The sequence below is a fragment of the Martes martes genome, assembly GCF_963455335.1.
Source record: "Martes martes genome assembly, chromosome: 11".
Taxonomy (NCBI): domain Eukaryota; kingdom Metazoa; phylum Chordata; class Mammalia; order Carnivora; family Mustelidae; genus Martes; species Martes martes.
Window position 1 is genome coordinate 63,701,090 of NC_137899.1, and position 14,185 is coordinate 63,715,274.

The 14,185-nt window shown below is 43.4% G+C and overlaps 1 protein-coding gene across 1 annotated transcript in view; it reads right to left on the minus strand.

The window, feature by feature from the left end:
* Positions 1–11,119: 11,119 nt before the first annotated feature.
* Positions 11,120–14,185, minus strand: part of PDE1C (phosphodiesterase 1C) — a gene marked incomplete at its 3' end in the record, with an annotated part of 305,371 nt that continues 302,305 nt past the window's right edge. Inside the window, exon 18 of the mRNA XM_080819137.1 lies at positions 11,120–11,289. Within this exon, the coding sequence (XP_080675263.1) occupies positions 11,120–11,289 (170 nt within the window). The remainder of the gene's footprint in view (positions 11,290–14,185) is intronic.

Sequence of the window (14,185 nt, forward strand, 5' to 3'; positions counted from 1 at the left end):
GAAACACTGCATTGGCCCTAAGACCTTTGCTTCCCACCTTCTTGAAGCTTAATGTCACGGAACCCACCTATACCACCAAAAGTAATGCTAAGTATCATTGGGGTAAGAGCGAGTAGACCATGAACATTTCAAGATTATGTGATGGGGAATGTCCAGCTCTAGCGCAAACCTTCTTCTGAGCTCCCAACCAGCAAATCAAACTCCTAATTGTGTGTCTTAATGGAATAACCAGTTTCCATTCTGTCCCTCGATGCTTCCTCTTCACCTCTCCCTTCCCTCCTGCCCTCATGTGCATCCATTTTGGAGACCACTGCCTTCATTTACCCTCACTCATGTAGACACTCCTCCCTCCACACCCCAGCCCTTGCCTGTTGGTCCTACTCTACAAGTTAGAATCAACTCGACCTACCTTGCTGTTTCCAACACCATTCCTAGCTTGGCCTCGATTCCTCCCCACTCCTATGGTCTCTTTATTAGCTTCCCGGTTTTCTCTCTTTACCCCTTCTAGGCTATTCTCCATTCTCCAGTGACAGTGATCTTTGTAAAATAAGAACTTTATCCCACCGGAACCGTGGTAAAAGAAATTTTAAACCTTCCTCTTACCTTTAGAATCACGTCCACAATCTTCAGTCTGCCTCTAGAACCACGACATGATTCAGCCCTGGCTAGTCAGAGAACTTCCTCTCACGCCAGCCTCTCCACTGGTCACTATGCTCCGGTAGGTAATGTGCGCCTCTTTGCATTTTACCAGGTATATGCTTTTTGTTCTGCGCTGTCCCCTCCCCTACCTAACCTTCAGTTTTTTCATTCCTATCTACTCATCAGATGCCCGCAGCTGCCCTCCTACAAGCAAGTAAGATGAAGAAGGCAATGGGAGTAAGAGTAAAAATGGCAGCTTGTGTTTTCAATGGTGTCAACAACTGAAACAAAAAGATTGTGTCAGCTCTGGACACCCCCCCCCCCCCACACACACATTCCGTCTTGCAAAAAAGTAAAACAAATATTTATTTATTTATTTTTAAGATTTTATTTATTTATTTGATAAACAGAGATTACAAGTAGAGAGTCAGGCGGAGAGAGAGGAGGAAGCAGGTTCCCCGCTGAGCAGAGAGCCCGATGTGGGGCTCGATCCCAGGACCCTGAGATCATGACCTGAGCCGAAGGCAGAGGCTTTAACCCACTGAGCCACCCAGGTGCCGCTAAAACAAATATTTAATGAAACTTCAGGGAAGCAGGGTCTTCTACTTAGTTAAGAATAGGCCTCAGATGTAGCAAGAGAAATAGGAACTTAACAGTAACTCAAAGAAATAGTTTACTTTTCTCACACAGCAGTTAAGTTCCAAGGAATGGTGTAGTGGTTCAGTGATGTAATCGGGGACACAGCTCTTTCTGTCTTTCTGCTCATCTACAGTTAACATGCTGGGTTTTGTTTCCATGCTCATCATTGCCTCATGGACCTAAAATGGCTGCTGTATATCCAGGTTAAAGTCAGTATTCCAGGCAAGAAGAATTGGAAGAGACAGCTTTATATCTCATTAGCAAAAACCGTGTCACCTGGCCACCCATAAATGAAAGAAAACTGGGCAATTGAATATTAACTTTCACAGCTTCTCCAGCAAAGATAGGGAAAGGGCTTCGAAATAGAGGTTGTGCCAGCCTGCGAGCATACTAGAGATAATCAATAGAAATTAATGGTGCTGTAATGGCAATATAATTAAATGGTGTTAGAAATAAAAGTGTTATTTATTTTCCTATACAAAATGTCGTGGACATTGTCTTTCATTTAGAGTTCTGTCTTTATTTTTTTAAAAAAATTTTATTTATTTGAGAGAGAGAGAGAGAGAGAGACAGCACAGAAGGAGAGTGAGAGGAAGAAGCGGACTCCCCATTGAGCAGAGAGGACTGAGGTGGGGCTCGATCCCAGGACCATGACCGGAGCTGAAGTCAGATGCCCAACCAACTAAGCCACCCAGGTACCCCTAGAGTTCTGTCTTTATTATATTTATCAGGATTTCTATAATTTGTTTCCCAACATTTCCAACTATATTTTCTTCATAGGATAAGGATTCTTCTCATTTATATTTATATTTAATATATGGTTTTATATTCATACACATAATTTTAACAATAAAACTATTCAAGAACCTATGCCCTGTGTTTGATAGTAGGCTCCACCTGTACAGAAGTGTAGCAGCATTATCAGAGCGAGCATGGTATTCTCTGCAACCTGCCCGCTCTTTCGAATCCAAGAAGATTCAACATTCATCCCCCTAAAAACCATCCCTGTGAAATGGTCTCGGAACTCAACAAACAGCTCGCGCCTCTAGAAGCCGCCAGGTGGCAGCACAGCCTAAGACGTGAGTGCGATTCGGTCCCTAACTTCAGGCCACAAAACTAAATCCCTAGGATTTCTCAATGTGAGCCTCACCCACAGCCTTGTGCCACCAGCTCATCACAGCTTCAGCCTCAACAGAAATGGGCAAGGCAGCATGCCCTTTCAGTGACACGTTGCATTTGGCTTATTAACATTCACATTCTTTTCAGGTGGAAGACTGTTGACTGAAAACACAACTGTGTTGTCCAATGCAACACCGCCGCCCCAGGCACTTTTAGCCTATTTTAGGAAATGATGACATCGCACTCTGATATTTGTTTCCAAAACTCTGGATCTTGTGGGACCCCCATGGGTCAGTGTTTGTGGGACAGAAGGGCCTACGTAAACGACCTGCTTTTAAGGGTGAGACTCCAGGGTCTAGAGCCGTATTCCATTCTACTCCAGGAATTTTGAGTCTGAAGAAACGGAGACACATAGGAGCAACCAAGTAGGGTTTTTTTTTCTTTTTTAGAAAAGTATAATGATACTTAATCTTTAAACGTACACTTCTTTTTCTGAATCAACTGAGATTTTGACACATAAAGCGATATTGAATCAGCAGAGGATTAGAGTAAAAGCGAAACGGGGTTATATCTTCATCCATGGATGATACATTGATTTTAACTGAATAGAAACTCCAATACATTTGAACCAATTTCATGGAGCTCTGTGTTGGGAAACCTTTTCAGGCTGTGTCTGGACTTGATGAGAAAAAGTACATTGATTGATTAGTAATGTGTGTCGTAAGTGACTAGAGGAGGTGTGGTAATGTATTTGTCACATATTGACACATTTTCTAACTCTGGCTTACTCTGGTTTGGTGCCATCTTCAGCCATCACATTTTTGACGACGTATTTTATATGAACCACTGTGTTGGTTGCAAACACAAATATGAGAAAGTGGCGTGGGGAGGATGGTCTCTGCTCTCCCAAAGATGATAATATAGTAAGAAAGAATGAAGATCTGTGTGCTTTGAGGCAGAATCCCTCAAGTGTCATTAAGAAGCAAAATAGAGCATTCTGAGGGATAACCGAGGCAAAAGACCAATTCTAGTCAAAGGGATCAGAGCATATGACCCAGAGAAGATGAAATTTTCTTTTTTTTTTTTTTTTAAATATTTTATTTATTTATTTGACAGACAGAAATCACAAGTAGGCAGAGAGAGAGGAAGGGAAGCAGGCTCCCTGCTGAGCAGAGAGCCCGATGCGGGGCTCGATCCCAGGACCCTGAGATCATGACCTGAGCCGAAGGCAGAGGCTTTAACCCACTGAGCCACCCAGGCGCCCCGAGAAGATGAAATTTTCAATTGAGTCTTGAATAACTAAGATTTTCATAAGATGTAGAAGGAATTGCATAAAAAGAGTGATGTGAACATACATGAGAGCAGGCCTGGTTCAGTCAGGAAATAGTTCCAAGTGAAAGTGAACGGTATCAAATAGTGCTGCTGGTGATGGGTGTCATTTCATAAGGACCTTTGTCTTCTGGAAAAGGCCCAGTTAATACCTTCTCCATATATTCTTTCATTAGACAGAATCACCCAGTGATACCCGCATGCCTTTAGGTTATAGAATGTTTGAATTCAAATGTTTTGGCATTCATCTGACCTCTGAGCGTGGCCAGGGAGGAAGAGGGCAAGGGAGATCTTGTACAGGATCCTGGGCAGAGCTCTCTGCAAACTTGCCAGCCCTCATGGAGAGGTGCTGAATCTTAGTCTGTGAAGAGCTGGGTGAGTGGATGAGACAGCGGTGGGTACACTTCTCCCACTGGGGAATGCGCACCCTGGCAGAGACTTGTTCTTCATGTGTTTCTTGATAGCGCCTCTACCACTGGTCATCGGAAGTTGGTTTTTCTGGAGCTTGGAGGTGTCTGACGTGGGAGGGAGTATCATTTCTTGCTATGAAAAGCCATAATTCCTAACGAAGAGATCTGAAGCTGGTAGCAGAATTCCAGAAACGTATCAGTGACAAAATGTGAAAACTGATTTGGAGAAATAAAGAAGATAAATGTCTTTGAGAATGGGTGGCTAAAAAAAATGGGAGGAGCAATAACAGAAATACAGACGTCAGGAAGAGCACATATGGGAGCTGGAGAAGAATTTGGAAGTGAGGATTACAGAATCTTTAAGACATTCAGATGAAGAAGCCCAACAGGAAGTTGGGAACGCTTGCGTAGGTTTGAGGAGCAATAGCGACAGATCTGTAGAGTTGGAAGTCATGCAGAAGGAGTTGGTCCTTAAAATCCTGAGAAAAGATACAATTCATGGGGAGAAATCTGAGAAGTGTGATGGCATGATCTTGGGAAAAGTCCTCGGAGAAGGAGAAGTGGTTAGCCGCTAGTCCAGCCATGAAGTAAAGAGACAAAGACAAATCAGGAGAGTGCAGCGCTCACAGGCAAACGGAGGAGAGCTTCTAGATGAAGTGGTGTGGGCAGCAATGTGAAAAGCTTCAAAAATTCAAAGGGAACAAGCCTGTGGAAATGTCATCGTCCTTTGGCCGTTTGGATACCTATTCACTTGATGATTGAATTTCATTGCTGGTTTTCTACACGAGAATCAAATGTAAGTCTATTTGGCCAGTAGAAAAGGGATACGGTTCAGTGGTGGGAGTTGGTTTTAAAGAGGAAAAGAAGTATGTCTTCCTCTAAGACAGCAGGGACAAATAAATGTTGGTATAGAGTCAGATACCCACAGGGGATGGAAGCCAAATAACTGAGGAATGTGTTTTCCCCATGGACTGTGTTTTCTTAGTGCTCTAGTTGAGAGGATCGAGAAAAGGAAGCAGGAAGTGGAGGAAAGGGCCATCCACTTGGATTAATCGATGGGAGGTGAGGAAGATGCATTCAGTGAGTGCTGGCCCATGAAAGACTGAGCTACAAGTGTGTGAGTGGTCATGTTAGCTCAGTTGTGGGGATTCTCCTGGCAAAGCTTTATGACAAAGTTTCAACAAAGGGCACAATACTGGTCCAAGTTGGAGCGGGATACCACCAATCTGGTTTGGGAATGATTGTGCTATGTTTGCTGGTCCTGGCTTCTGTGTTGGAGCCATATGAGAGCATGCCAAGTGATAGAAGATGCATAAGGACGGTTAGCAGGTTCAGCAAAGAGGTACATCAAGTGTGCAAGCAACACAGCATGTGGAAACAATATATACTCCCACACAAGTTTGTCGAGAATTAACTTTATTATGGGGCACCTAGGTGACTCAGCCAGTTGAGCTTGAACGTCCGACTCTCGGTTTCAGCTCAGGTCTTGATCTCAGAGTTAGGAGATCGAGCCCTGCATCATCAACCTCTGAGCTCAGCATGGAATCTGCTTGGGATTCTCTCTCTCCCTCTCCCTCTGTTCTCCCCACCCCCACCCCTGGCTTTTGTGCAAATGCATGTATGCTCTCATTCTCTCTCTCTCTCTCTCTCTCTCTCTCTCTCGCTTTCAAATAAATAAATAAATACATAAAATCATTTAAAAAATTTTAAATATATTAGTACATATTAAAGTGGTTGGGTCTTAGTGGGTTATCAAAAAATATTAACTAAATTTTAATCTATTGGGCTAGAGCAGTGTTATATAATTTTAGTTTTTAGCAGCTGTAATTGGATATTTGTCTCTGTGTTACATTTACTTAATATCCCTTTACCAATGTGCCTTAAAGTGCGGAATCTTTTTTACCAGTGAGTCATAAGAGATGCTAAAAGGGCAATAATCATAAATGAATTGTTTCCATACTGGCTGGTTTCTAGGCAAGGTGCCTCTATAAGCATGGGTCAGCTGGAGCTCTTCCTCAAGTGTACAAAACAAAGCATACCATAGAACATGCACAGAGAACATGCACAGCTGAACATTAAAATACACAATTGAATACAGTATTCTATAGTTACTATCACTTGCTAGTCCCCAAAAGCAGTTTTCATGTTCTTTAAATATAAAAAAAGCATAATGAATGCTCATAAATCTTCTAAATTAGTCTTTAAACCATACCATCAGGAAAGGCCACCACCTACATCTAGAATACTGCAGAACCTTCTCTGGCCCTCCTGCATTGCCCTGGGCACCTGGAGCCAAATCATTAATCCTTCACCCACACCAAACTCCCAGTCCTAAGAAATCCTCACATTTGACTTGACAGAATCCCAATAAATCAAATATGTCAGCCCAATAGTGGTTTTTTTTTTTTTTAGATTGGAAATGAATCAAAGAGAGTGTAATTGATCAAGTGAAGTTGGCAGTCAATGAGGAAATAAATTCAAACTTCGCAGGTAAATAAGTGGCCTTCTATCTGTCTTAGGAACATGGATTTTTTTTTTAAGATTTTATTTATTTATTTTTCAGAGACAGAGAGAGAGCAGAAGCAGGGGGAGCGGCAGGCAGAGGTAGAGGGAGAAGCAGACTCCCCACTAAGGAAGGAACCTGATGTGGGACTCGATCCCAGGACCCTGGGATCATGACCTGAGCCAAAGGTTGATGCTTAACTGACTGAGCCCCCTGAGTGTCCCAAGAACATGGATCTTTATGGAAATCCTATACTTCAAAATAGTGGTTATCAACCATCTCTTTTCCCCTCTACGTCACAGGAATTAGAAATCATAACAATAAGAGTGTTGGAGGGCTTTCCCTATTTCAAAATCTCAGTGGATAAGTTCCTGGGAAGGCTTAACTGGCTTGGAGTAGAAAGAGGTAGGAAGAGAAAGAAATTAGCGTTCTCTGAGGACCTATGAGTGACAGTCAAGTCACTGCCCTACCCCTGTGAAGTTAGTATTACTACCAGATGGAAAAGCAAAAAACAAACATAAAAAACCCCAACGTCCCCTCCCCTCCCCCCGGCCAAAGCCTCCAGAACACTTGTAGACTTATTCTTGGCAGAGGTGTGGTGGGAAGATGGAGAGAACAATTTATACTGCCCTTTTCTTACAGGGTCTGGGCCTAAGAATTGGATTATATTACAAGGTAGCTGTGCTTGGATTGTATTACAAAGAAAAAAAAATACCATTTTGAAGCTTCTGTCAGTTCTTTGTGCTTATAGGAGCAGGACCCAGAGTAAATGCCCTTTGTGCGGCAGAGTGAGTTCATAAGCTTTCAAAATGCCTTGAGCTTGTGTGGTTTAGGGAGTAAGAGATGCATTGCTCTGCACATTCATGGGAATTTAAAGTTCAAGAGGGGAGAAAGGTCTTCATAGAAGGAGAGATCCAAGAAGACACAGGGAAATCGGTGTCTAAGGAAGACACGACCATGAGAAATCTGAGACTAGCTGATACTGTTGTTGGATTTTTAATTTATGTAGTTGTTCTGTTGTGCCATCATTCAGGCAACGTCCGTTGTATGCCATAGGCTGTTGTTGGTGGAACTTTGGAAAAATTAAGGGATTCGGTGTGGGAGACGAGATGGGGTAAATGGAAACAGATGAAGGACAGAACTGTACGAGCAAGGTGCCAGGGGTGGTCAAAGGTGCAGAGATGTGGAACATGAGAGTGAGAAGGAGCCGTAACAGATAAAAGATGGAAGAAGCCCGTGAACTCCAAGGGTACAGGGAAACACAGGCGAAGGCAGAGCTGAGGGCCGGGATGTCAGATTTCCGACCGAATGCTGAAATGCACATTAAAGACTGAAGTGCAGCGTGAAGCAGAAATCGGTACCTGGGAGAACAGCCAGGTGGGTAACTATTATTAATCAAATTATTAGTTAAATTACTAACTTCTTTTTACTGAAGATACAGAATCTGACCAACGTACCTGAGGCCACAGAACAAGTAAGGGACATGGCTCTCAAACTCAAAAGCCTGACTTCTTTTCACTACACTCTACTCTTTCTCCAAGAGATAATAGCGACTGTTTATTGAGGCCCTCACCGTATTCTCAGCCCTGCTCCGTGCCGAGCCAGGGGCTATTACTACTCTCAGTTTACAGCTGAAGAAACTGAAGTTCAGAGGGATTCCAAAACTTGCTGGGGCTCCCAGAGCACACAAAAGGGAGCCAAGATTTAATGGTAGGTTTTTCTAGCCTCAGAATGTCAGTTCTTTCCAACTACATAGCTTCGCCTGGAACGATAGAAACCGAGTTAATAACACAGGTGTTTACCTACAGACTAGCTGGTACTATGGGTAACTCGTACTAACAAAGTAGTTGATTGGGTTTGCGGTATAGGGACAAGGTGGTTTTAAAAACACCTACCACCTATACAATCAGGAAGCCAACTGAGAAGCTTGTTGTATCATCCATCTTGACGACATATTCAGGACTGAAGCGTGCCAGGCATAGGGAAAATCTAACTCTTTCCAAATGAATCCCAGAATCCTGGAGAAGAAAAAGGTGACTCATACAAGAAAGTCCTTTAAAAGCATCTTTTTATTTGCTATAAGAATATAATCTGGCATTTCTATACAATCCATCATGCAAAAAACATGGTAGGCATTTTACAAGCAAAGCAGAATCCCAATAGCTGTACATTTGTTCCATCAACGTATTAGCCAAAGCTGAAAAACAGCATCTGATAAACACATACAGAACGAGCCAACCTTCGTCCCTAGGATCATGGCTTCTAACGTCAAGAAGCACAGTGGAGAAAGCACAGTCACCTTGAGGTCTCAATGCCTAAGACTGAAAGAAATGGGGGAGACTTGAGGAACATCATTGATGATGCCCTGGGTTGCCAGGAGGCCGCTACCCGTGGGCAGTTTCCTTGTGTGCTCACATGACTGTGAAGCAAGCACGGAGGCATCTGGAGACAAACAGGGAGGAATGACCTGCAGAGCTAACCTACTTCAGGCGGAAGAGCCTACAGAAGGATCCTTTTGCTCTAGCACCGAGCCGGGAGTTAAGAATTGCAATTGCTTTCCTAACCAAAAGTCACAGTGATTTTTCTTTTGGTATTGGTAATTAAATTTCCCTGAAATACCATCGTCAAGCATGTGAGTAAATTGCTCAGTAGCGTGGTGGGCCCTAAACTCTGGAGCTGGCTCAGCTTGCATAACTGGGGTTTGGGGACGTGAGCTGGGGCGAGAGGGGGAAGGAGGGCACACTAAACCCTTTAGAATCAGACCGCAAAGGCTGGGACCGTCCGTGCACAGCTCTTTCTTTGCAGGGGTGCCTGAGAGTCCTTTCCAGACGTGGAAGGCTCCTAGTAACATCGGTCATGCTCCAATCACTCAGTGGGTTCAGCGATAACAATCCAAACCTATGTTATCCTCAGTCTTCACCACAAAAGGCCGTGGGTAGTACGCCCACTGTCTAGTTAAGCAAATTTAGGCTTTTAAAGATTATACCATTAGACCAGGGATACGCAGCTAGTTATAGACGGGACAGAACTGGCGATCCGGCCCGCTGGACAGCAAACCTAAGTTTTCCACTGCACCAGAGTATTTCTGAAGGGATCAAAAGCTATTTCTGGCCTTGGACATTTCCTTACCATTTTGTGTGATTTTAGTCCCAACGTCAAAAGTCCAGGAGAGATTCAGAAGAGCTAAAAATGCCACAGTGAAGAGAGGTGAGTTATTGACTTCCCTTCCAGCAAGACCTGTGAGAGCAACTGAGATCCCCAAGGGCCACAGCTATAGGGTCTGCTGGGAAACTGATCTGGAATTTAACTTAGAGGTATCTCCAACTTATCCAATTAATGGACAAAAATCTGCAAGGAAGGGATTCAAATTAGGTTCAGGAATTTACACCCTCCTGCCCCAGGCCCACAAGACCAAAGGGACATCTCCTGGGGCAGATCTCAAACCTGGAGTCTCTGAGGCATGGGCATCCCATTGATTTCTAGCATCGTCAACTGTAAGTGAAAGTAACAAATTAGAAGAAGTAGAGCCAAAATGCGTCTCCTGCAAACTCTCACGTCTCTAAAGGTACAAAATGAGGCCACTGGGCATGAAGCATCCAATGACAACCAAAGCAAGGGTCTTTATTTTTGACTTGTATCTGCTTTGTGGAGCCTCAGTTCAGAATTCTCCACGAACTCAACTGTTCTTCAGTCTTCTTATCCCTCTGCAATGGTTACATTCAGAAACAGAACTTTTAATTTTAATGGGTTTACTTTGAAAGTTACATATTTGCCTGAATTTTAAATATTGTCATAGTCACTGTATTTAAGGAATGCACTTCTAAAAACATCTTTTCCTATTGTGTTTAAAATTGGAAACGCTGTTTTTAAAAGTGCATTTTTTTTTAAGATGTTATTTATTTATTTGACAGAGAGAGCTCACAAGTAGGCAGAGAGGCAGGCAGAGGGTGGGGGGAAAGCAGGCTCCCTGTTGAGCAGAGAGTCCCATGTGGGGCTCGATCCCAGGACCCTGGGATCATGACCTGAGCCGAAGACAGAGGCTTTAGCCCACTGAGCCACCCAGGTGCCCCAAAAGTGCATTTCTTAAATACGATGATTATTAAACCAATATTCTTACCGGGGCAAGTCAACTTCTAGGGATAAAAGAAGTGTCAGTGGGAGGAATTTTCTAAAGAGGATACATCATTTTGACTGGGGTCCGATTTAGACTTTGAAAGACCTATACAAATAAAAGCCATATGAGACTACCCTTTTACTGCTGGAGTCTGCGTTGACTCTCAGATCCAGTGATGGATGGGTCCATAACAAAATGACAAAGGGGAGAGTCACACCTGGCCTTCACTTTGCCTCGCTGGAGTCGACCACAAAAGCACCGGCACCCAAAGCCTCCAAGGATCTTGGAAGCATATCCCACTCTGGCTGGTGAGAGCTGACAGGCAGAGGAGTGGGCCTCTCCTTCACTCCCTCTCTTCCCCGTGACCTATTTTCTGTTCCAGTTATGGGAGATATTCTGAATCTTTTTCATTTTGATCCTCTGATCCAGCATCTTGTACCTCGCAGGATGGTCATCGGTTTTCTTTGGGACTGAAGGTGCATAGGAGCTAGATGCGTAAGCAGGGCGTTTAAAATGGCGCAGAGGAGCCTTGATGACTGGCGGCCATGCAAAGGAAGACAGACAACCATTAGCCTCACCAATGACATGGCACCACCTAAACACCGTGGGCCATTGGCTCTCCCCAGACCTGTTTCCTTTCAAAGCAGGAAACAGACAAGTGGGACCCTCACTGGGGTTCTCACTACAGAAAGATGAATAAACACATTCTCACCTCGGTCATTTACTTAAAATAAAGAAAGACAAATTCCTAGAGAGAGACAACGAGGATGCTGGAAGAAGAATGTTTTCTGACAATGAGTGGATAGAGTGAAGGAAGTGAGAGGGAAGAGTGGGATCACTTTTGGGAAGCAAAGCAAACAGGTGAGCAGAGCCATAGGACGGACCGGCATTTAGCACCAGATGTGAGCTTTTAGGGCTGCAAAGTGGCGCATGATCCAGAAGTGATTAAAAAAAAAAAAAAGACAGCACTGAGAAATATTTGCCAAACAGGTATATAAAGGTCTTGTCCCCAAAATATTTTTTAAAACTCTTAAAATTCAGTAAAGGGAAATCAACCCAATTTACAAAGGAGCAAACGATCTGAACCAACTCCTCACTGAGGAAGAGATGCATACGGCCAGAAAGCCACAGCTGCAGGTTAAAACAGCAATGATATACACGACACACCTATCAGGACAGATAAAATCCAAACCAGAGCGGGTGATACCCGTCGCTGGGGACAACGTGGAGCGACACGACTCCCATTCTCGCTGGAGGGGATGTAAAGTATTACAGTCACTTTGGAAGACACTTTGACAGTCTCTTAGGAAGCCCGTCATGGTTTTACCACAAAATCCAACAGTTACGCTGCTAGGTATTTACCCAGCTGATTTGAAAACTGACGTCCACATAAAAACCTGTACATGAGTTTTATAGAAGTTTATTCCTAATTGCCCCAAACTGTAAGCCAGGAGTTCCTTCAATAGTTAATTGCATAAACACATTGTAGAACATCTACATAATGGGATATTATTCAGTGATAAAAAGAAACGAGCAGTTAAGCCACATGAAGACATAAAGTGGTAACTGATCCCTCTTCCCCGTGCCCCTTGTGCTCTGCCCCCCACCACTGGCACCACCTCTTCCCCTTCTTGGTCCTGCTGGAGAGCGTTGTCAGTGAGACAGTGTAAGAGTGAATAAAGGGAAAACCAGGTTAAATGATCATCGCAAACTGATGAGATAGAGTAATTAGGTAAAAGTATGAAGGGCAGAGCTGGTGCTGAGTCATTTCCTCAAACACTTGTTCAGGTGAAGTGATTCTAACAACACAGGGTGGGCAAAGAAAGGTAATACACAGGTGGGTCAGCTTGAAGGGCTCAGACTGGGGGACAGATCCATGACACAAAAGGTTACCCTTGTGAAAACCAGTTCCACAACTCTCTTCCAATATGATCAAGCAAAGATCAGAAACAACTTAAATGTACAATCATAGGGGTTGGTTAAGTTCTGGTACATTCTTAAAATACACTACTGCGATACTACAGAAAAGCCATACAGATGTCTGTTAATAAAAATAGATGTTCGTTTAATCCTGTTAAATCAAAAAGGCAATAAATATAATCTAATCTCATTACAGCATGTATCAATATGCGCATAAGAAAATCCAGAAGATCATACAGTTACATCATAGCAGTGGTTATCTCTGAGGAGTTTAAATATGATTTTTGGTTGGTTGTTTCCATTTTCTAATTTCTCTATGTGGATCAGGTTTTGCTGATGCGACTTCTGAAAAAGAAACATACTGCTAAAAATTTCTTCCATAGAATCATACATCAGAGCTATTCTGCAAGATCGTATGTAACAAAAAGCCAGCAAACCTGAGGTCACTTGGAGCTTTAGTACGAGACGTCTCAGAGAGCTCAGAGCTGACTAGACTTTTACCTGTCTGTAGACTAATGGTCATTCGTTGACTTCTTAGAGCACTTAGGTGTTGCTGACGGAACAGTGAAGAAAACAGACCAAAATCCCTGCCGTCCTGGGACTTCCATTCTAGTGACCCCCCACTGAGACTTGTCACTTCGCTTACAGAAGAAAAAAGTGTTCAGGTCTAATAAGGGACACTATTACTACCGTAACACCCACACCAACTTTGCCTTCTCAGTTAGGCTAACTCGTAGTAAAGACTGGCAGCAAATGGTAGTGACATATTATGCATGCAGAAGAAACGAGAGGTGTTTTGTTTTGTTTTTTTAAAGACCTCAGAGCACTTAATTCTGAGTTTTACGGTAAACAGCACAAAACACTCTAGGAACAAGTACAAAAACAGCCCTGTTACCCTGGATAACGGGGTAGAAACAAGAGAGACTTCAGATTAAAAGCCGCTTGTTGCAAACGTCTGGGCTGGCTGATTTACTGCTCTTCAAGTCACAGTCCCTCTCCATATTCATTCTATTTTCGCTACTCAGCATGAACCCAGCCAAAGCATTATTGAATTTCCCACTTCTCAGCATGAAGGAGCAGTTACCGTTTGCTGGCATTCTGATTGTCTGAACAAAAACTCCCCTTGCCACCAGAGTCACTGCAAATAGAGTTGAACCTGCTGATAGAGATCGGCTTCCCACCAAGATTGTGGAAATACTTATATGCCTGCTGTCGCCCTTACTCAAAATGTTGGAAAAAAGGAAAAATTCATACAGTGCTGTTTTATAGGCATTGATTGCCTTTCCGGTCTGCAGGGGAATGTGATTTGATGACAGAGCAAAACAGGAGAACCGAGGATAAGGACACCATCTTGAATTTAGTGGAGACTTTTGTTCTGGGGTGCTGGCCTGGCCTCCTAGGGCTCTTTCTTTTGTCTACTGGCTATTCCCAAGATACTGGAAGAGGATCTGATCCTTCTGCTTTCAACGACTACACACGTTCCACACCTGAACCCAAGCAGTAGTGTTAAAA